This window comes from Aureobasidium namibiae (genome assembly GCF_000721765.1).
Source record: "Aureobasidium namibiae CBS 147.97 unplaced genomic scaffold scaffold_7, whole genome shotgun sequence".
In the NCBI taxonomy this organism is placed as follows: Eukaryota; Fungi; Ascomycota; class Dothideomycetes; order Dothideales; family Saccotheciaceae; genus Aureobasidium; species Aureobasidium namibiae.
In genome coordinates this window covers 155,663-177,841 of record NW_013581202.1, presented here as the reverse complement: position 1 = coordinate 177,841, position 22,179 = coordinate 155,663, and the positions used below count along the sequence as shown (strand labels likewise).

At 51.1% G+C, this 22,179-nt stretch overlaps 7 protein-coding genes across 7 annotated transcripts; 2 read left to right on the top strand and 5 right to left on the bottom strand.

Moving 5' to 3' along the window:
- Positions 1-76: 76 nt before the first annotated feature.
- Positions 77-993, bottom strand: M436DRAFT_72128 (signal recognition particle receptor beta subunit; the record flags this gene model as incomplete). Its single annotated transcript, XM_013572726.1, has 2 exons — positions 77-745; positions 799-993. The coding sequence occupies 2 exons, from the start codon at positions 991-993 to the stop codon at positions 77-79; spliced, it is 864 nt and encodes a 287-aa protein (XP_013428180.1).
- A 651-nt stretch (positions 994-1,644) lies between these two features.
- On the top strand, positions 1,645-2,729 carry M436DRAFT_45511 (NAD(P)-binding protein; the record flags this gene model as incomplete). Its single annotated transcript, XM_013572593.1, has 3 exons — positions 1,645-1,704; positions 1,752-2,537; positions 2,589-2,729. 3 exons carry the CDS (start codon positions 1,645-1,647, stop codon positions 2,727-2,729), a joined length of 987 nt encoding a protein of 328 aa, XP_013428047.1.
- A 767-nt stretch (positions 2,730-3,496) lies between these two features.
- Positions 3,497-5,044, bottom strand: M436DRAFT_63085 (glycoside hydrolase; the record flags this gene model as incomplete). The annotated part of the gene is made up of 3 exons (XM_013572646.1): positions 3,497-3,580; positions 3,641-4,395; positions 4,447-5,044. 3 exons carry the CDS (start codon positions 5,042-5,044, stop codon positions 3,497-3,499), a joined length of 1,437 nt encoding a protein of 478 aa, XP_013428100.1.
- A 2,137-nt stretch (positions 5,045-7,181) lies between these two features.
- M436DRAFT_72125 (uncharacterized protein) lies at positions 7,182-7,802 on the bottom strand (the record flags this gene model as incomplete). The annotated part of the gene is made up of 2 exons (XM_013572725.1): positions 7,182-7,381; positions 7,421-7,802. 2 exons carry the CDS (start codon positions 7,800-7,802, stop codon positions 7,182-7,184), a joined length of 582 nt encoding a protein of 193 aa, XP_013428179.1.
- A 769-nt stretch (positions 7,803-8,571) lies between these two features.
- Positions 8,572-10,596, bottom strand: M436DRAFT_44629 (serine palmitoyl transferase subunit 2; the record flags this gene model as incomplete). Its single annotated transcript, XM_013572429.1, has 1 exon — positions 8,572-10,596. The coding sequence occupies one exon, from the start codon at positions 10,594-10,596 to the stop codon at positions 8,572-8,574; it is 2,025 nt and encodes a 674-aa protein (XP_013427883.1).
- A 1,497-nt stretch (positions 10,597-12,093) lies between these two features.
- Positions 12,094-13,629, top strand: M436DRAFT_81144 (uncharacterized protein; the record flags this gene model as incomplete). Its single annotated transcript, XM_013572810.1, has 4 exons — positions 12,094-12,115; positions 12,174-12,195; positions 12,561-13,050; positions 13,093-13,629. The coding sequence occupies 4 exons, from the start codon at positions 12,094-12,096 to the stop codon at positions 13,627-13,629; spliced, it is 1,071 nt and encodes a 356-aa protein (XP_013428264.1).
- Positions 13,630-14,894: 1,265 nt separating this feature from the next.
- M436DRAFT_45698 (uncharacterized protein) lies at positions 14,895-17,436 on the bottom strand (the record flags this gene model as incomplete). The annotated part of the gene is made up of 5 exons (XM_013572627.1): positions 14,895-15,223; positions 15,263-16,255; positions 16,302-16,943; positions 16,997-17,211; positions 17,273-17,436. 5 exons carry the CDS (start codon positions 17,434-17,436, stop codon positions 14,895-14,897), a joined length of 2,343 nt encoding a protein of 780 aa, XP_013428081.1.
- Positions 17,437-22,179: the final 4,743 nt, after the last annotated feature.

Sequence of the window (22,179 nt, the reverse complement as noted above, 5' to 3'; positions counted from 1 at the left end):
TCCTACGCATAACGCCATCTAATCAGCCTCTTGCGAACACAGTAATTCAGCCGATACATACCTACAGCAACAGAGCTTACATCTGCTGTGCAATCCATGTCCACCACGCATCCGCTTGACTCTTTTCCTCGCCCTTCGCACTGGCGTTGCCTCCGAGCACACTGACCTCGATTTCGGCCTCTTTCATCTGCCCAAAGTTAAAGCTGCCCTCACCGCCTTCACCCAGCCATTCTCTATCCTCGTCATCTTCCATGTCGACTGCACTGTCGAGCAGTCCCTTTGCCCTAGTTGATCGGATTTTTGTAATTTCATCTTCCAGCCGCTTCTTAACAAGTTGAGCGGGTAGTGCGGTGAATAGATCCAGCTTGTTGGCTGCGATCAGCACAGGGATTCCAGCGGGGCCTTTACTGCTCTTGGCTCCAGTGTGTCTCTTTTGCAGTACAAGCAGTATGTCGTGAAGGTACGTGGCAGCCTCGGAGAGTCCCTGAGGGCTAGACAGAGCAGCCGCATCGACGATGAAGATCAGGCCTTTGAGAGAGGTGGTGGAAGTAATGGCGTCGTAAGCGTGCTGGCGCAGCTTGCCGTGGCCGGGTGTGTCGGTCACTTGGACCTGGCGCTCTTTCTTGGAAGGGTCGTCCGAGGCGCGGTATTTCTGCGATTCAGCCGAGACACCGGTAGGCAGTGTGCAGGTGACGGTCTGGGGAGCTTGCGAAGTGTGTGTAGCAGTCGGGGCGCCGCGCTCGAGCTGTGCGTATGATTAGTATCCTTGTTATGTGCTTGCAAGTCTTGTCGACGCACTAGGGTAAGGAGAGTGGTCTTGCCGGCACCACTAGGACCTAGCAGGACGAAAGAAGGCACGACATTAGCGGTGCTCTGGCGGTACAAGATCAAGTGGAAGATTATGGGTAGCGACAAGGCCAGCAGCAGGGTGAAGAGCATGGCTCCGATGGTCGGGCTGAAGCTCCACGTGAGCCATTCTCGTGCGGTGTCCATGTCGACGGTCGTCTTCGTCTGCGTATGAGCGGTAGGTATGAAATCGAAGAGGGAGCTGTTCAGAGTATCGACAGGTCCAAAGTCGCGCTCAATTCCCGATCACGCTGATGCTTTTCCACCCTGCGGCCCGAACACGCGCCTGCTGAAAGTCTGGGGCATCTCCGACCGAGCCATCTCCACAACTTCAAGAGAAATTCTTCTTACAACTCATATGTCATGGATCATGCCACAGAGAAAACGGCCTTGTAGCATCAAGAACGCGTAGTCGTCAAATCAGTAGAGCGCATGCAGACAGGCAGCTATCGTGATGCCTCTCCATGTATTGTGTGGCACGCTCACACCATCCTGAATTGCTGATCAAAGGTGATATATTTTTACTCGTTTCAATGTACGCTTCTCACGATTCCGGCCGAGACGTGCAAGCATTGTGCGAGATGCAAATCTGTACCTACCTTGCGTTCATTCGCGTTTCCCAAGAAATGGTCTCATCATGGTTGACGTCAGGCTGAGCAAATGACATGCGGAGCACCTGAATGGCAACAAGACAACACTCGGAACATATGACATGTTTCCCAAATATCAACTCGACTTCTAACTTGATCAACACCAGTCCTCTTGTCAATTAACATAATATTCATCAATACCATCAACATGTTTGGAAGCAGCAACACCTTCGACCCCAACACTGACATTCCTGATCTTGCAGGCAAGGTATTGAATATGGCTAGTACGAATTGACCATTTGCTAAACATCGCAGGTCTATGTCGTGACAGGTGGATCTGCTGGTATCGGTTTCGGTATCTGCGCACACATTCTTCAGCACAACCCTGCCGCCCTTTACCTCCTCGGCAAGAAGGAGGAGCACATCAAGGAAGCCGTAGAAGGACTCGAAAAGTATGGCGATGTTTCAAAGGTCCACACCATGCAAATCGAGCTCGAAGACTTGAAGCAGACCGACGAGGTAGCCAAGGAGCTCGCTTCGAAACTCGACAGACTTGACGCTCTCGTCTGTAACGCTGGACTCGGTGTTGGTGTCTTTAACCTCACCAAAGATAATATCGACTCCCACATGCAAGTCAACCACATTTCCCAGTTTCACCTGGCCCAGACTCTGCTTCCTCTACTACAGAAAACTCCTAATTCTCGCCTTGTCTTGCAATCGTCGGACCTTCATCGCGGTATCAGTGATGTCAAGTTCGAGTCGATCGAGGAGCTCAACCAAGACATCGGTCCCATGATGCTCTACAACAGAACCAAGCTTGCTCAAGTTCTCTACATCCGTGCTCTGGCAGCCCGCAAGGAGAAGGGTCAACTGGGTTTCGATGCCGACAAGAGCACAGGACCTTGGTTGAATGCTGTGCACCCCGGCGGTGTTCAGACCGACCAACAGAAGCAGGCCGTCGACGCTTACGGAACTCTCGGTGCAATCGGTGTTGCAGCGGTGAAGCCTTTCTTGAAGGACCCTGTCGACGCCGGATGTCGCCCAGCACTCTTTGCAGCGACCAGCGAAGACATCGTTAAGGATAGCGTCCAAGGACAATACGTAAGTTCAGACAGAGATCAAACCACACGAATGTCTGCTAACAGAAATCAGATTGTGCCCGACCGCAAAGTCACTGATCCCTCAAGCCAGGCTTGCGACCAGCAACTCGGCGAAAACTTGTGGCAACTGACCGAGAAGATCATTGTTAGCAAGTTGGGCAATGCTGTGCCATACAAGCTTCAATACGCTTAGTGGCGTGAAGAACCTTCCACGAAGAAATGAAACGAAATTGTTGTGGGAAGGAGGATTGAACAGATTAATTGTTCGTTAATTGGTTCGTGAGCATCACGATAGCAAATCTGCTCGCTCGCTACATGCAAGACAACTCCAAACATCACTTTCTTGACCACAACAAAGCACGCCCATCACATCGTCTTACAAACAATTACACATTCAAGTCCTTTTTGAGAAACCTGCTTTCCTTCCGCTGCTTCCACCCCGATGGCGATGATAACAACGACGACAATGAGGCCGCGATCCTCGTCACCTCGTTATCGCAGGATCTCACATCCTTTGTCGTCATCTCATCTATACACGCTGATAACAATGTTCTCCAACGGATTTCAACCATCAAAGGCACGCTTGAAGGTGGTCAACCAAAAGACACCATCAGGTTTCTAGTCAATTGAACAAAGCTATCAAAAAGACGGAAAGACAACTCCATCATCCAGAACCTTTATCCATTCGACGAAAAGAAGATGAAGAGAAGAAAGAAACCCCCTTGTCGTGACCATCCCCAAGTCATCTGAACCGTGCCCAATACCTCCCTGCCCAATCCTCATTCCCCAACGTAATGTCTTTTTCCTTTAGAATAGCAAAGAACTCTTTTCTGTCTCCAAGAATTCGTTTGCAAAGTTTGAGTTCTGTCCCAGCAGATCTCATTTTCTTTTTTTTATTTCCCGTAGTGTAAGGTGTGTGTTGGTGAATGTAAAAGTTGTTTTCTCGTTTTCAAAGTCGAATCAAGAGGAAGAGGAAGAGGAAGAAGGACCCTTGTTGATGCCTTCGCCGCAAAGTTCGACGTGAGCGTTGAAGTTGCTCCAGCTCTGTAGATGACATGTCAGCACGTGTTGACTCCAAACAAAAGACGACAATTGAAAACTTACACAAGAAGCAGTGATGGGCATGCTACCCTTTGAATATTGCACAACCTTGTTGTTCCTGTTGATGCTAACCTCAGGCGCAGTACCAGACCCCAAATCCGAAGGAAAAGGCACCATCGAAAGAGCAGGACCAGAGCCGTCAGCCTCAAACTCCCAGTACTGATTTGCACCCACACTGATGGAGATGGTAGCCCTGTCCTTGACAAGTGCCCAAGCAAACACTGCGTCAACGGGATAGTTCTGGTTCTTGATCTTGCTGGAGGAGCCGCCGTAACATGCTGCAGCCTTGGGGTGGACGCGGTACCAGTAGACGACTTGGTCCATGGTGATGACAGGGGCCTTGCCGTTCTTCCACCAGTTGAGGTAGTACTTCGCCATCACACGCCAGGGAGCGTGGTTCATGCCATCGACATAGTTTTGCATGCCGTTGCTGTAGGTAACGTAGTCGGTGGCGCTGGTGTTTGTCATGCTGGGTAGATCGCGCAGGTAGTGGGATTCGCAAAAGTCGTTCCAGGTGAGGACTTCGATGATGTCGGGGGAGAACTCGTTGGTGGCGATGGTTTGGAGACGCTGCGCGAAGAGAGTGTCGGAGTAGGCGACCCAAGAGTCAGAAGCGATGCCGTTGTTAAGATCCTTGTATTGCCAGGGGGACACGGCCATGATGTAAGGTCCCGTCTTGCCGTTCTTGGTGAGTGCGGCCTTGAATGCCTCGTCTGCTGTGCAAGTCATGTTCGAGTCCATGAGGGGCCATGCTTGCCCTGGCAGATTGTCAGTCTACGTTGGCGATGAGGTATGTAAGATAAACTCACAGTTGAAGTAGCCATCGATGGCAGGGTAGTCGGTCATCATCTTGGCAGCAGACTTTTGTGCATCGGTCTGAGCAGCCTGGGCGTACGAGACAAGAGCAGGAGCCAGAGTGATAGGGCTGCCCGCATTCTTGCAAGAGTTCTTGAGGTCCTGGAAGAATTGGTTGCCATAAGCATTGTTGTTATCACCGGCATAGGTAGAGACGAGGATATTGGTGTTCCAGCGCATAGTGGCCGAGCTGCCAGAGTGTTTGGTTATCATGTCAGTCATGAATGTCGTGTTCCAGAAAGTGTTGCAGGTCGTGTAGCTCATGTCGAAGGAGAACATGAGCTTGAAGCCGGTCTTTTCGGCAGCATGGAAAGCATCGTCGATGCGGCTCATCTGCCACGAGCGGCTGGGCGAGTTGCAGTCTGGGGGGATCCAATTGAGTGAGAAGCCATCGATGCCGGCGTTTTGAGCAGTCTTCATATCAGTCATCCATTGTCCAACAGTGTAGGCATAGGAGTTGTCGAGCATGAAATGCGCCACAACAGACTTTGCGGCAACGAGGTGGATGTTGATAGCAGCAAGTGCCAGAGCGGTCCAGAACTTGGAGAACATCTTAGAGTGATTGGGGGGCTGAAAGAAGGATGTTTGTTTTGAACAAGCGCAGGCGCTCTAGAATGTCGATTTGCGTGAAGAGAGTGAAGCGAAAGGAGTGGCACACTACTATCAAAGCAGTGCAAGGGAAGGTCAAAGGAGTGACTGAATGAATGGAAAGGCGTAAACGCCAAAAGAAAAGGCTGTATAGAAGGCAAATCGACCAAGAGAATGAAGGTACGAAGAGCAAGGGAAGGGATGCACACCTACAAGGGCTGCTATATACAAAGTCTACAGATAGTCCAGGGAGGCAACCAGCATCCCGACTCCACACCCCGAGAATGCCATGCTCCCGAGTTTGATTGCACTCCCGTTACTCGCAAACCGGTTGGTCCGGAAGGGAGAGAGAGGGATGGAGGCTCCAGAACTGGTGCAGCAGACAGTCGTCGGGAGGACCCGCATCTGGTGTATCAGACATAGATGGCTGCATGAGATGCAAAAGCGTTTCAGGAGCCGCGAAGCTGTTTGCTCATTGCCGTGCTTCCAGAGCCACATCGAATAATAGCTATACCGTCTCATCGAGGTTGAGACGAACCCGCCCGGCAGACCACAGAGGCCCCAATGTGTATGAGTACACTTCAGTCCGCGACCAGGAAGGTTCACTTCGGGACGAATGAATTCAGCGTCGTTACTGTATAGGTAGGTGAAGAAAATCATGCGGCGTCCAGCGCATGCATCAGAGGTCGCACACTCTTATCACTGGCTCCATACCACCCAACTCTGTGGGTCTTCGAATCATTTTCCTTGTAGACAGACATCCAGATTCCGATGGTGCTGCCCTAGTAGGGCATAGGCGTCAGGCGGACAGGAGTACTAAGCGCTGGTGTGCTTCTTTGCAAGATTGCTGTCAACTGCCAAGCTCTGAGCGCCAACAACCTTCACCCACACACACATCCCGCATCACATCTGCTACCAAACGCACGTCAACACATTTGATGTTTCAGATACACCCTATTGCGACGTTTTTCGCCCCGAGCCTAGCCCTAGCCAATCTCCGGGCCTTCGAAGCATGTGGGATGGTGATACAAGAGCTGACTCAATATTCAACATGACCATCAACAAGTCATCTTGGATGACTTGAGCTTGCAGTCTGCAACAACAGACATGTGTCCTGCAATGCAGCTTGTGTTGGATGCGCATGTGCCATGCCCTACTTTATAATTACAAGGATCACGACTACCCGATTGTCGAGGGACCAAACTCACCACAGGGGAGACCGTTTGCCATCTCGGTTTGACTACTCTCCTGCTATCTGCTCTCTAAGAGATTTCTTCGTCACATCTTGCTCGTCCACCAGCCGTCTTTCTCTCCCTCATGACGGATTTCGAGGAGCCGAACAGGAGTGGAGCAGTTGAAAGAAAGAAATTGGCCCGACTCCTGCATAGACCCACCGAGTCTCGAGGACCCCTGTTCTTCGGCACCGCCGTAGTCTATAGGTGCCTTGCAGCAACGTGGAAGTGACAGTCCCTGTACCTCGGGCGGTCACCGATATGCTCTCCGAGCAACAATTGTCATGGAAATTATAGGCGAGAAAACAGCAACACATTCTATCATTTCAAGGTACTCCGTACTCGTACATCAGATAACATCGTATCGTTAAGCAGAATACAGTCAAATTCGAGCTGCCCGCCATGAGTTCAATGTAGCCATTTGAGCATGCAGTAATTGATACTACTAAAAACACCGACACGTTCGAGATGAGAGCGGCCGTTCGACTCTGGTAACATAGTGCGATTCATCCAACCTCCTTTTTCTTGACACGAGATCCTGGCTCAGCACGACGTGCCCTTGTTTCCTCTTCTCGAGTTCCTTGACGATGCTTACTCTCGCATTAACAGGTGATGTCGCGAGTAGCCTGGGCAATGTTCCTGAAGCGCCGCAAACAGAAGACTCTCTGGACGCTTTAAGGTAGACCCTCACGTAGTGCTGCTATGATCAGGATAGTATCCGCTGAGAGTCGTTGTTTCGCCAACCCTCAATGGACAGTGTCACACATCTGGAAGCGACTTTGCATGCTCAAAGTCGCATGTCGCTGTGTTGCTGTGGGAAGGGTGGCAGCCATCAATAAACCTCTCGTCAACCTCAATAGCGACCGTGGTCAATGTCCTAGCTCGTCCATCCGTTTTCTGAGCTCTGCCATCGATGACACGTCCTCATAGCCTTCAGGCATTATATTCGAGCCGTTGAGATAGCATGGGCCGCATTGATAATGTTTGCCGTCATGGCTAGCCCACCACAATTTATAGGCCGATCCAAGCCTTGGGACCAGACAAGTGCTGCAAGTATGCTGGACTCTGTCTTAGTAGAGGACGGGTGTGTGAGTCTTCCAAGGCAGACGCTCCCTGATCCACGCACGCGATCTCACGATACTAGAAACCCATTCTTTGAACCTGAATTCAGGATCCTCGGCGCGCTTTGTCCGCCGTGCCTCAGCATTTCGTTGAAGTATCGCTTGATAGTGTTCTTCGGTCCGGCTCGCTCTGTATTTGGTGTGATTTTTCTGTGCCCTCTTCCTAATGTGGAGCGTCCATTCTGGATCAGTGAGAAGCTTCATTCGGCGAAACTCCCTCTTTTTATCACGCGTTATTTTCTTCTCCAACAGTTCGGAAGTGCTTTCGTCGACTGGGTGTGACGAAGAATAAGATACCCTCGAGATGCTGATGAAGGACTGCACGCTCGGCCTGCAAAGTCCGACAGCTTTCCAAAGATGATGCGCCATGGATCCAACTCTGTTGACGATAATCGAGAAAGCCGTTCACAGTCCGCGTCGGAAGATTATGGAGGTTCGATGGAGGAAGCGTAATGGATTCAAGCGAGATAATTCAAGATTGATTGACAGATGTGGCTGACTGAGCTGGCGAAATGTTTGTGTGTTAATCTGATCTGAGATATGGAAAGGTGGAAGCAGAAAGTGTGAAGAACCGCGGCCAAGATCGGGTCCCGGGCCGGGATGCCTCAGGGCCATCCGCATATCGATTTCTACACATGCAGCTCGCCCATCACTTGATCCCCATGTGATCATCGGAACTCCACAATCGCGCCATGAGTTTGATGTCAAGTCGAGCCCGATCCACACGTCAAGACAGACTGGGGATGATGGAGATATGATTGAGAAGTTTGATTGACAGCAAAGCTGTAATAGACATAAGCCTGATAGCCTTGGTCATGCTGACAAGTTGCCAGTGGTATACTACAAAAATAGTTCTAAGGTGTTGTAAAAACTGGGTAAAAGCATAGGCATTGCCTTGTGAAGAATCAAAAGAAGAAGCAGGGTGCTGGTACAATAATTTCGCGCTGCTAAGAGGAGGAATTAAAGAAAGAAGAAATTGGGAAAGCCCCAAACGACAAAAAATCCCCTCAAAGTCCCAGGTCATCGGTCATGGCTGTTCCGCAAACACCTTGTTACGCCGGTTGGGATAGAGGTCCCAAATGTAAGCCCCGAAAAATAAGAAAAGAGCCCAAAATGGCTGAGAATATTCGTACGACCCTTAGAAGAGAGGTGCCTTGACGTCCTGAACACCGCGCTTGACGATGTCCTCGAGCTTCCAGCGCGGTGGTTGGTAAGTGGGAGTCTTGCCCTTTGCGAGTTCTTCGCGGTGCTCCATCTCTTCAACGTTCATGAGGCCATCCGGAATTGGTTCTCTGCCACCAGCAATACCGCTGCTGAACTTGAGCTGCAGAATGTCGCCAGTCTGGTCGCAAGCTGCGAGAAGACGGTCCAGATCATCCTTGGTGTGGGCGGCAGAGACACAGAATCTGGCGCGAGAAGAAATAAGTGGGGTGGCAGGATATCCAACGACGACGACGGCGATTTTGCGCTTGAGCATTTCGTGAGAGAATGCAGGAATCTTGGCGGGGTTGTACAGGAGCAGAGGAATGATTGGCGAATCGTCATGGCCGTAGATGATGAACCCAAGACGCTTGAGTCCGAGACGGAGGTATCTCGAGTTGAAGGCCAATCTCTCGAGACGTTCTTGTCCTTGTCCAGGAGCGATTTCACCGATGATCAAACGAAGAGCCGAAGAGATCTGGACCAGGACAGGAGGAGAAGGAGCCTCACCGAAGAGTGTTCCAGCGTTGGTTACACGAAGCTTGTCGATGAGGGCCTTGTCACCAGCAACGTAGCCACCGTTTGCACCGAACGACTTTGTGAAAGTGCCCATAAGAATGTCGACCTCGGCAGGATCAATACCGAAGTAATCGCAGATACCTCTGCCTTGCATACCGAGAGCACCGATTGAGTGAGCCTCGTCGACGAACAGGTTGAACTTGTACTTTTTCTTGAGAGCGACGATTTCGGGGAGGTTGCACATGGTGCCTTCCATCGAGTAGAGACCCTCGACAGCGACGAGAATCTTCTTCCAGGGACGGTGAGTGCGGGGCTGGCCTTGGGAGATTCTCTCGCGAAGAACACGCTCCAGGTCATTGACGTTGTTGTGCTTGAACATTTCGATGACAGCGCCCGAGAGTCTGGCACCGAAACGGATGGAAGAGTGGTTGAGCTCGTCAGAAATGATGAGACAGCCTTTTCCTACGAGAGCAGGGAAAGTAGTGGCGTTGGTACCGAAACCCATGGAGAAGATGGTTGCCGATTCCTTTCCGACGAACTTGGCGACCAGGTTCTCGACCTCGACGTGGAGCTCGGAAGTGCCGGCGTCACCTCTGGGACTGGCGAAGCTGACGCCGTACTTCTTGGTAGCGACTTCTACAGCATCTGCGCACTCGCCCTCAGACTGGGCGAAACCGAGATAGTTGTAGGAACTCATGTTGAGGGTTTCGGTGGTAGTGCCCGTCATCTTGAAGCTCAGGTTGAAGTCGTCAGACTTGCGGTCGAGCAGAGTGATGAATCTACCGGGCACTCCAGTAATGGGGCGTCTGAAGCAGTCGTTGATGCGCAGCTGCAGTCTACGGATGTAGAAGTTATCGAAATCGCTGTTTAGCGGTGCATATCCGTCTCGTGCCGACAGGTGCTTGTACTGCTCCTGCTTGAAGCGCTTGCCGAAAAAGTCGCGTACGTGGCCGAAGATGATGAGAACGAGGTAGCTGAAGTAGGTGGTCAGGAGGAAGTAGTAGGGCGGGGTGTCCTCGATGGGTTCCGGGAAGGCTTGTCCATCGTGACGACTCGAGTAGCGGTGCTCTTGCGAACCGAGAGGACCAAAAGCGGCGTGTGCCTTTGCGATGCGGCGGGCCTCTTCAGGTGAAGGAGGCTGGAAAAGGGTCATTGGTCTATCCTCGATCTTGCTCTTCTCGCCGGTAGCGGTGGTGAGGTTGATCGTGGGCAGCGACAGAGTAGCACGGTTGACTTGAGGCGAGGGCGGGCGGCGGGTCGCGAGCTGGGGGTTTGGGTGCAGAGAAGAGGACTTGGGCGACGAGAAGAAGCTGGCGAGGCGGTTTGCGGGCTTTGTGGCAGACGACGACGACTTCAAGGTTTGGAGGGAGGGCTTTTCGCTCAGCACATCGACTGAGGGTAAGGAAGGGTTCGCGACAAAGGGATTGACGGTGCGTATCGGCATGGCTCGAGGAAGCGTGCGCCTGCACGATTAGGAATTAGAATTAAGTGGTAGAAAGAGGCGATATGGCGAGCGAGCAGGAGTCAGAACAAAAGCAGGCTGGCAAAAACGACAACAAGGGCAGAACAATCGAGAGGCTGGGACGACGATGAAATCGGGGGTTTGTCATGGCTGATTAAGGGGAACGGCCATGACGGAACGACAAGTGCATTCGGAACTTGGCGGAGAAGCCCATGTTCAAGCCTTTTTTGCAATTTGTTTTGCTGCCGGCCGACGACCAAATCGTGATGCGCCTTCTGAATCGCGCTCTCTGCCGCGCCAATTGTCCTGCCTCGTTGCCGGAATGCAGCGGTCATGCACAATTGATGATACAGCGTGCCTATCGCCAGACTGACGTACCTTTTGCGGTCAGAGCCACGATACACGCTCGTCTGAGTGTGAAACCTGTTGCAGACGTTTGATGTTGCAAAGCCAATCTGGCGCCTCTTTCGTGTGCGGTTGCTGCAGTGCCTGGCGATCGAGCAGTCGTGACGTGTCGTAGGAACGGTGGTATCGAGGAATGGTAGAAGAGCCCAGAGGTTCAGGATTGCGAGAGGCGCCGAGTATCAATGATAAATGCTCGCCAAAGTGATGGTCAGGGCGTTAGCAACCAACAGCTCTTTGATTGGAAAAGACCCTTCAGGGGTCAACATGTCAACCACCCGGCTTCCGGTCTGTCTCTGTGCCGATTCTAATTAGTGCCTCTCGCTCCGATCGCTCTCATTTGCCTGCGAACAAATCAATTCTCCGATCCTGTCAAATCCCAAAACACGAAATACGATGCCCTTCCCATTCAACTCTACACTCGAGTTTTTGCGCCAATGGATGCACATGACCCCTCGTATACACTCAATCAATATCAATGATCCCGACAACTTGACTTGTTGACATGCGCTCCAAATTTGTACGAGTCTAGCCTGCGTTTCACGGCATCCGCCAGAGTGTCAACAAACCATGCAGCAACCCGCCGCAATCATACCGACGGCACTCGAAAACGTTGGACAAAACAATTTGACCATTTCTCTCCCACCCAAGTTTCGACCTCTGAAAATTCTACTCTTGACACAACGCTCAGAAACGCATGTCTTGCAACTCGTGAAACGCAATAATGTCATGTCAATTCGACCCCACGGGAGAAAGGAAGCTCGGTGGGACGCCCGGCGTCCCGGCATTGTTTCTTGCATGTTCGTAATTGCGTATTGCTGGACGTCAATCGTAGATGAGGGCGAAAGAATTGACCTCTTGAGGGAACGGACTACAAATTCAAGGTAGATAGAGATGCTTACAGATAATTTGTCAAAGTAAGCAAAACATGGTATCAGGCTGCTTTCTTTTATGCTTCCAGACTCATCATATTGATGCCTGTAACCTCTGTCAACCAGAGTTTGTTCAGGAAAAGAAATGCAATCACGGACTGTTCTTCCAGACAGTATACAGATAGTCGTGTTCAATTGCTTTTCCATGGCAACATGGAGCAGCATCTGTAAGCTATAGTTGAGGTGCGTCTCAAAGAATCGTCGAGCTGACATCCTGAAAACTAGTATACTTTGTCTCAGGCGCTGCGTAGTTCGGTGGTCTGATTCAGCGCCGATTGACAGTGCTTTGTGAAGGAGAGTGAAATAAGAGGTCGCGGTTGCTTCTGAGGTAAAGCGCGTTCAATGGAAGGAACGAAGAGTTAGTTCTTGCTGGCTCCAAGGCAACCACCTTCTTCTTCGCAGCTTCTGTCCTGCACCGCTTCACTCTTTATATCACAACAATTACGGCGCTCTACACTTCATCCATCAACCTTCATCATACTCTTCATCCACGCAAGCATCCCAGTCTTTATAGCTGGCGCACCATGGGAGACACTACCGCAGCCATCGCCTGGTCTGTTCGCTTTCTGGGTCTGCCACCAACTCACTGTATTCGCTGACATCTCACCGTAGAGGCATACCAGTCAATCCTGTAGACTTTCTTTGTAGCTTCAACGCATTCCGCAAGGCCATTCCTACCATCAACACCATACGCCTGTGCAACCAATTTGGCAGACGCGAAAACGCTGGACTCACCAAACTTCCAAAAGAGCTCATCGCCTTGTTCCGCCGGGAAGAAAAATCTGCAGTCGATGGATGGGCCAACGCCTACAAATGCTTCGAGGGGACTTGTCGTCTGCACTCTCACGTAGAGCAGGTGCGTCCGAAGATATTCTCGGACAGCGAGATCGAGGATGTCAAGAGGCAGATCCTATACAACCACCCAAAGTGGCAAACCAAAGATGGTGTCGCGTTACCTGAACGCTACCAGGAGCGCTTCGAGGATGAGGTGGCCTTACAACTCAATGAGGAAGTGGATGGTAGACTCTCCGACCTCTGCTTCGAGATCAAACATCGATGGCAGTCCGATATTCAAGAGCTGTTGAACAACGATGCATGTACAGTATCTACAGAATCTTGGAACCAGAATTGACCAATGCTCTAGTTGTTACGCAAGCACTTTGGTCTGGACCCCTACATCATGCATGAGACCCTTGACAGCTCCACCATCAAATACCTACAGAGAACCGACACGCGCTACTCTTCCAGATCCAGGCCTGAGAAGACAACTATATGTCTCCTCGTCTTGCCATCCCGGAATGCACAGTGGAAGACACGCCTCGACGAATCGTCCGAGGACTTCGAATACTACCATGGTGAATCGGTAATATCCATGCTAGTCGATCGCAAGTCATTGAATCTGACCGATAAGCACCAAAGACGCTTTGCTCGAGCATTGTGCAGACTTGCCTTGGAGCCATCAGTACACCCATCTCAATTCCAGAAAGAACTATCTGCAAACTCTACCATCGACAATCCCTGGTCGCTAGAGCAAACCTCCCTGTCTGCCTTAACCAAGAAAGGGTCTGAACAGGACAACGCACAGAGAGATGCTGTCACTACAAGACGCATCAAAGATTTGGAGCAGAGCCAGTGGCCAAAGTTGATGTTTCTAGCCACTCAAACCATTTCTGGTCCTTGATTGGACTCTAGCAAAATGCAACAGTGACGTTACCGCCAGTCGTCAAAGACAGGCTACGTTCTATTCGTACGCGGTGTTGATGTATCGCTGTATGACAAAGAGTCACGGACTTTATTGTTTTGTTCGCAGTCCATAGCTTATCTCTCGCAAACCATATTCAATGGACAGCATGTTACATAGTCCTCTAACCAAGACACCTTGCTGAATGCAAACCAACTTTAGTCATCAAAGTTCTTACCCAATCTTGTCAATGTCACCATGCTGGTTCACGCCTGTAGCATAAGAGCTGATGCCAATCGATCTTGCAAACACTGATTGATCCTTTTGAGCTATAACGTTATCTTGAATGTGTTTTGTGCAAAGGACTTACTCATTTAGGCTTCTCCGGGAAACACATTCGTATCCTATGCTACATCTACCTAGTTCGCCCCTCTCGCCCATCTCCTACAACATAGTCTCTGTCGTCAGCCCACCTGCTTCAATATCTGAATTCAAGGAAGGTGTTGGCGACGGCTGCAATCGACGAGAGTATCTCTCGATCCAAGTAGCAGTATACATTACTCTACACTCAATGACTCTCATCTTCTGCGCAGGACTAGCCCGGACAGAAGCCTGTGAGTGATGTGTACGAGTGTTTTGGATTCTAAGGCGTTCATCCAGACTTCTTGTTTTCCCCTGTCAACTATAATCCCCTCCTATAGAGTGATGTACGAGAACATGAAAGATGTCTTGCCTGAATCTCACTCTTACCAGAATGATGTGTGTTATGAACCATGAAGTTCAGACCAAGGGCATGACCGAAGAGAGCCGAGCAAATCATCAGTCGCCCTTGAGATATATGCTGTTTCTGAGAGACTCTGCGCATCGTCACGGTGGATGTTACATACTTTGGCGCACAGAGAGAACATAGGTATAGGTACCCTGCACCCCGGTTCTGTGTATTGTGCATTGTTTCGAATTTACATGCCGACGGGAACGGGGTAGTAGAAGGAGATGTTCATATCTTGCGGTCATCTTCATTTGCAAAGGAACAAAAGTTTAGTACTACAATAAACAGTGATGAATCATCTAAGACGAAGAAAAGCGTAACAAGAAAAGGACGCTCATCAGAGAGTAGTATCGAAAAAGAAGAAAAAGCGCCCTTCCACAAAGAAAAAACAAGAACAGAAAAACCATCATGTGTCCGGACGAAGTCTACCAAAGCGGATCCGGACATTGCGAATTTGGGGAAAAAGTGGTCGTAAGAAGAAGAGGAAGAAAGGTCATCAGAATGTCTCACCAACATCAGACCACGCAGCCTCGCTGGCATCATCTGAAGCACCTATTGCTCGGACCTTCGCACCGAAGCCCTTAGCAGTACCGCCATATGCGCTGTCTTCGGGCGAATCGCGATTGACTGTCCTGACCTTGCCATAATACGCCATTTGGGCGTCTGGCTCGTCATCGTCAGAAGCATCGGTGTAAGTCTCCCAGTTTTCAGAACCAGAGACGGCCGAATTGGAAGTCTCAACGGACGAAGCATTCGACGCTTGTCGGGCCATGGCTGGCGCTGGAGGTGCAGCAGGGTATTCGAAGCGTGGCGAGGGTCGTGGCACTGCTGCCGCATAGTGGTGCGTAGCTTGAGATGTCGGACGTGAGGAAGCGGTAGAGTGCAAGGTGCGAACAGAGCGCAAAGAGCTTCGGTCACTATAGCGGTCTTCGGGACTCATGTGGCGTATGATGCTGCCACTGCGCTCGAAGGATATGTCGGCATTGTTGATAGGGCACGGAGTCTCGGGCGGCGAGAAGAAGTCGCGTGACAGGGGCATGGGTCGGGGAGGGGGAGCCATGTGGCTGCGGACAGTGCTGCTGAGAGCACTGCTGTCCGACTCTGTTCTGCAGTGGCCCAAGGGACCAGGTGGAGGACGACGTGCGGTCGAATTGGCAGCTTGAAGCATGTTGGTCAGGGGCTGACGGCCAGGAATCTTGGAAGGACTGCGGATACTACCCGGACCGACCGAAGCTGCAAACGACGAGTTAGACGATGAATGCGACAAGGAAGGACCCATGACAGACGAGGCCAAAGGATTGCGCGAGGCGGTAGGTGTCTTTGATCGAGGCGGACCGCGCAGAGTCTGGCTCTTGATGGCTGTCGAGGGAGCGGTTGCAGCTGCAGATTTGGGACGAACAGTCGAGGGCGGGACAGCCGAAGACGGCGTCTTGGATCGAGGAGGGATGGAGGGTGTTTTGGATCGGACTGAGCCCTGGGAAGAAGGCTTCTGCGATGTGGCTTCCAGTTCGTCCAAGTAGCGTTCGCCGTGAACAAGGAAAGGACGGCCGTACTCTTCTTCCCACTCTTCGAGGATCTGGCGCAGATCGCTTTCCACTTTGGGCAACTCTTTTGCAATACGCTTGCGCATCTTCTCCTCGCGCAAAAGCCGTGTAGGATCACGCTTTTCACCCTTTTGACCACGGAGCATTAGACGAGAGGCGTCTTGCGACGAGGCAGCCAAGTCGTCACGATCCTTGACGAGCGAGCGGTACTTGTCGACCATAGCCAAAGTAGGCGCACGTTGCTCCTTGAGAGCCTCGAGTCGGGCAATCTCAGCCTCGTGAGCTTCAAGCAAGGCGTCCGAGTAGACATCTGCTTCGTGGTTAGTCATACGAACATTCTGAGCTGCTGCTCGACTCACCTGAGAATGCTGGGGTGAATTCGAGCATCTCTTCTTCGCAGAAGTAGAGCCCGTCCCAAAGCTCCTGCAGCTTGAATCTAGCATCTTCGACAAACAGGTGCAAATTCTGGCGTTTCAGCTCGTTCAGACGAGCCAGCTCATCCTCGAACTCGTTGACGGCGCGCAGACCGCATCCTCTGTTACTGGCCAAAAATGGTTTGCGTTCACTCTCATCAACTCCTAATTTGTCCCATAATGCCACAATGGCCTCTTTTAGCTCTTCTAATCTGACTTCGCGGTTGCGCTTCTCGACCAGCAGCTTTTCCTTCTTGCTCTTCAATCGAGCCAGATCGTCTTGGTGTAGGCCTAGTTGTTCGGGAGCATTACGAGCGTGCTTAACGATAGTGCTGTCGACCTGGGCTTGAGGAGTGCCTAATTCGCCCCAGAGCATAATGATCTCCTCTGCCAGAGACTGCACTGTGACCAGTCGCTTGTTGTATTCCTCGTAAACGCGGGTGAAAGCGTTGTCCAGAGAATTGACGTATGAGGGCGAGACATCGAACGAGGCAGGAATTTTGAAGTTAGGCGAGGTGGGAGGGAGCTTGATGGTGAGGAAAGATGGTTCGAGGTGAGAGGCGTAAGATTCGAGCGCTTCGGCGAGTTCTGTGTCGAAGGTCAGTAAAGAGCGGATGGGCAGTACAGCTGACAGTACGCACTCTTGATCTGTTCGTAACGCTCGCGATGGATCTTGGCGACAGTGTTCTGCTTCTCTCTGAGCTCGGTAATGCAGTCGCGCAGGGGCAGTGTGATGGCTAGATCCGCGTCTTGGTAGTCGCTGTCTCTGTTGGGCTTGTCGTCGACCAGGGCGGCCTCCATCTGGCGGATCGATTTGATCAAACGGCGGGCCTCATCTGTCAAATCATGCTTTTCTCTGGCAGCGCGCGTTAGCACTGTTTATCGTACGAACGCGCCGACTCGTTGGGGAAGCTCACTTTGCAACTAGCTTGAGCTGGTTGTTTAATGTTTCGGAGAGGGCAGCAAACAGCTCTGACTCGCGCTCGTCTCGCTCGTGTGTGGGAAGACCAATTTCGTCGAAGAAGCCATGCAGCTGGTTAATGATGGTCGTAACTTGGTGGGACAGATGGCCAGTGTCCATGTCGTCGGTAAGGGGAAGAGCGGTCGGCGAAGAGGAGAGCTGCCGGCAGCCTGCGAAGGAAAGAGCGAAGGTCCAAAACGTCAGATGTCGGTGTTTTAGGGCATGTAGCAGCTTCTGCTTGCAGGAAGGTGCCCAGCGAGTCGTGGACAGGCGCGTCGTTCACGCCAATGCCGGCAGTCTGGAGTAGCGTGCTTCGAGATGCAACGACGTCGTCTTCTAAACCTGTCCAATCTTTCCAGACGCCGAGTATCCTATTCCTCTTCCACGGGGCCAGATGTCAACAGAGAGGAGGGGCAAAGAGATCCAAAGTTGCAATGGTCGTCGGCGCCAAAGCACTCTGCCATGCGCCGTACTTAACAACCAGAGTCCATCTTTGTTGTTTGGTACGCCGCCGCCCGCGTTGCCCAGCAACCACTTTGTACAACCTCCACCATCCAACTTCTTGAATTGTCCCTCGCCGAACCACAACTGAATCCTACATGGCTGTCTGCCGTCCCTTGCTAACCGACCTCTGACTTGAGCTTCGCCATAGCCAATCCTGCTCGTTCAAATCTCCTGTGTTACCCGCCCACCCTTGTCGCCCGAGTACGACGCAAATCATGTTTGTGGCCGAGCATCTCACCCTGGCCCGACGATGGCTCCTCACATAAGGCATCACACACTGGGCATATACGCTACCGAAGCGACTGCCCAATGGACATATCACAGCCGTTGACAGTCATCTGGATGCGCTATCACTCAAATCTGGTCCGACTTACTGTTTGTCTGTTGTAGAGCTTTAAATTTGAATTTTGGTAAGGTGTCGACTGCAAATGTCAGGATAACTCCAGGTTTCGTTCAACAAATCGTTATCAAATCTTCTCAATTCTCAGCCTCGCGGCAATCGACCTCCAATTCTCCGTTTCCTAGACAGTTAGGACCATACTTTCGACGAAGCCGACGAAACTCTTGATTGAGCGCTCTCTGGTTAGCCTAGGACGTTTACACACCGGCCCACCAGACTTATCGCAGAATTGAACTCAGCAGTCCTGAGATATGTTCCCACCATAGGCTGTCTCGTAACCCACTTCTACGGCGGATATCGTAAACTTGCAAGCTATGATGATGCAAGGACATCCTCCAAAAAGAAGGAGTCGAGAGAGCCGACGAGGTCGCATCCCTCACTGGATACCAGCCAAACTTACATCTTACCACCCCATCTTCCACAGTGGATACTACCGCGTCTTATACCGCGTCTTACAGGCCACTGTTGTCCTCTACGTACGTTTCAACATCCTGTTGGATATTGGCAAGGCCCACGATGATGAAAGGCTCCACCACGTTATGATCGCCGACAAGTGATGAGACTCATCAGCCATTGTCGCTACATTTTTCCTCAAGCGTATGCACGCGTCGATGATGAATTGGTATCGACGCCTACCTTAGGCCACATGTTGACTAGGTCTCAGTGAGACGTTAGTATGCACATTCTCTTATCTTGCTGAGGCCAACAGTAGATCTCTGGTGATCTTTGGACGATCTCAGCCGGTCTGTACAGAGCATTGACTTGTGAGCATACCATGTCTGCTGTGGTGTAGATCAGGGAGAGTCATGGCAACATCCGATAAAGTCTAGTCTCTCCAACGGACGTCGTACGGTATACACTGATTAGTGTAACCTGATGGTCAGGTCCGGTCCGTGATTACATACTAACTCTGAGCACTGGCAAAGTTGTCTTGCAACCATCATGGGGTCAAGGACTCTCGAGTCCAGTTGGGGCGAGAAAACACGTCAAGCTCACCAACATCCAATTCATGACGTTTTGTCTTCATGGTGCAAGCATCAGTCTCCTCAACGACCATGACATTGTAACGCTCTGAAATTTGGAGAGCAAGAGTTGACGATTAATGTCCTTCAGCCCCCATTCTCTCCTAGACACAAACTTTTAGGCTCAAGAGTGCTGTGTTCTTTGATGATGATAGACCAGTCCTGCGCGACGGAGCCATCGCCGTCTCAACGTAACCAATGTGCGTGATAACATCCATACCAATGACATGATGTTGATCGTCCAACTCCATCATGGTCAAGACGACTTGCTACGCACCTTCGTTTCGTTGAGGTCGTTATCAGATCTCTGGATGATCTTCTCTGTCCTTGTGTGTGTATGGTAAGGTTCAGCGACAACTGTCAAGTGCATTTGAAGTGCAAATATGCTCGCACTTCGACCCGACTGACGGATGTTTCGTCTTATCAACGGTCACCTCAACCGTGTGCGATTATCTTCAAGGATCTACCCATAATCTTGCAACAAGGAAAATTTGTAGTCTGTGCAAAGGTATCCACTCGTAGATGCTCGACGTACGTACGCATGCAATCAAACATGCTGAGTGCTAGGATGGTATAGAGTCATGAACCATGCGTCCTCAATATCCTGGTTGACGTACGGGCTTGTCTGTTGCTTACATTGCTGCTCCACTCTTGGACTCCGATCTGACTTCGCAGTAGCGTAAATCTCTGTTTATCATTATCTTGTCAACCAACTTCTCCATGTCGCCGTCTGTCGTCCCGCACGTAACCCCGGCCCCATGGTCGGTCGTTTCGAAAGTCGAGGGTTTGACAGCAAACATGTCAAACTGCGAGGTGGGATCTAACTCTGTGCTTCCAAGACAATAGAATCCTGCAAGGGATAGATATAGATTGCGCTTTTGGATTTCGATAAATCGTATATGCTGTCCTATCGTTTTCGTGCATACAGTGCTCGTGTAGGTACCCAAAAAGTTTGTCGTGCGCACTCGCATATCGGCGGCCTTTGCTTGGCAGCGCGCCTTGATTATGCAGGTGTCGATCGCAAGATACTCGGGTTGGCTTCTCGCACGTACGAGATTACGGATCTTCGTTCTCCTGTTTGGTTGACTGAAGGTAAGGGCATCGGTCCCACGCCATTACATACCTATCCTCGATGCGCATGTACTATGACAACATTTTCACAAGCATCGAGGAACGCCCCGAAAGAGACTTTGAGACCTCCTCATCCGAGAGATCAGAGTTGTCCGCAAAACACGCAGGTACAACCACCGTTCTACAGCGGCGGCGCTGCAGGCTGAGACAGAAGAACTCACGCAACGGCTGTTCCGACATGACGTTGCAGCGGTTTGTCAGTGGCTCAAAGACAAGACTTCATCGTCGGCACTTACAATCATCTAATCAATCTCATGGTCCTTATCGAATTGGGGAGCGACATGTCATATGTACCATTGCGGCGGAGTCGCCTAACTGCTTTGATTATACTGGGCTATCGAATGTTGTATTAAACTCCTTTGTGTCTCTCAGCCTCTGGGTGGGAGGCGCCATACAAATCCGCAGGTGCTCTTTGATCGCTAGCGCACAAACCTTCGGCAACCAGGAGCCTCGCGAAAATTCTATACGGCCGGACGACGCGATTCCCATTCCATCGACTCGACGTGACTCGACTTGGATCTCGCATCATTCGTTTCTTTGATAAGATGTAGCGACACCATTTTCTCTTCAGCTCGGCTCAACTCAGCTCATAACAGAAGCCAGCTGAGCTATAGTAATTTGCCCGCCCTGATGTCTTGTGATAATTTGACAAAACCTAGAACCCCCTATCAATCTGGCCGTCCTCAGCTCAGCTGTACGCAGTATTTGAAGAGCGATGCTTCATGCACGGTACCTTGCAGACCAAGTAGCTCGCGGACCAAGCCGCACGGACTACGGACTAGCTGCCGAGCTTGAACAGAAAAAAGATCTTCAACCGCAGCGGGTGTTCAACCGGCGACGGCGTGGAACGTGAGCACTCCGGCGCTTCCATGTTTTGTTGACCAGGTTCTTCCGGCGTCCATCGTTCTGCCCTCGGGTTCCTGCAGGGATAAACAAACCGTCTTGGTCAAGACCATACTGGACGCGGTTCAGTCTGCTTGCTCCAGCTCAAACTGAAACCTCGTCGTGTAGCCCTAGAGTATGCCGTGTTATTGACTCTAGGCCATTGATATCAGCCCTGCTAGCTTCACGTGAAGAGCCACGAGCACGTCAATAAGGTTAGTCTCAACTGATTGAGGCACGGACGCGGTGCCCAAAACGGCTTCGGCGTGGCCTTCGACTATCCAAGCTCGGTAGGTGACCGCATGTCTGCAGATTTCTAGGTGCTCAACCCAGCTGCAGCCTCTGCAGCACGCACTAAAGGATAGGTGATTTGGTCGATGCCCAGTCCTCTGATCAGTTGCCTGTTCTGACCAGACTCTGACTATTCGATCTTCGCGCCTGTTTAGTCTGTCTGGACCTGGGACCCACGCCGCTCACGCGTTCTTAGCCCATCGTTCTCCTTTATGCTTGTTTTTCCACATGCTCTCCACTAAAGATAGCCATGTCTCAAGCGTCTTTACGGCCTCAGCTGCAGACTCCGATCATGTCAAGCGAGTCACGGGCGTAAAGTTTGGGTTGACTGGCAAGGAACCGTTGAAGTGGGTGGTGTACCGAGCCAACGTGCGTTGCCATCATCCTGGCACTGTGTCTGTTCATCCCTTTATACATATAGGTCCTCCGTACGCCTCTTCGTGGCTGGCAGTTGTATCCTTTCTTTTTGTTAATACCCCCTCCCTTTACCCGTAGTGTGTGCTCAAGTCCTTATTGTCCTCGCATATATCAGACACCATGGACAGGACTTCAATTGCCGATTACGTCTTTCAAGACAAATCAGCAAGCATGAGCCACGATGAGACTGCTCTTTCGAACTGCTTGAATGCCGCC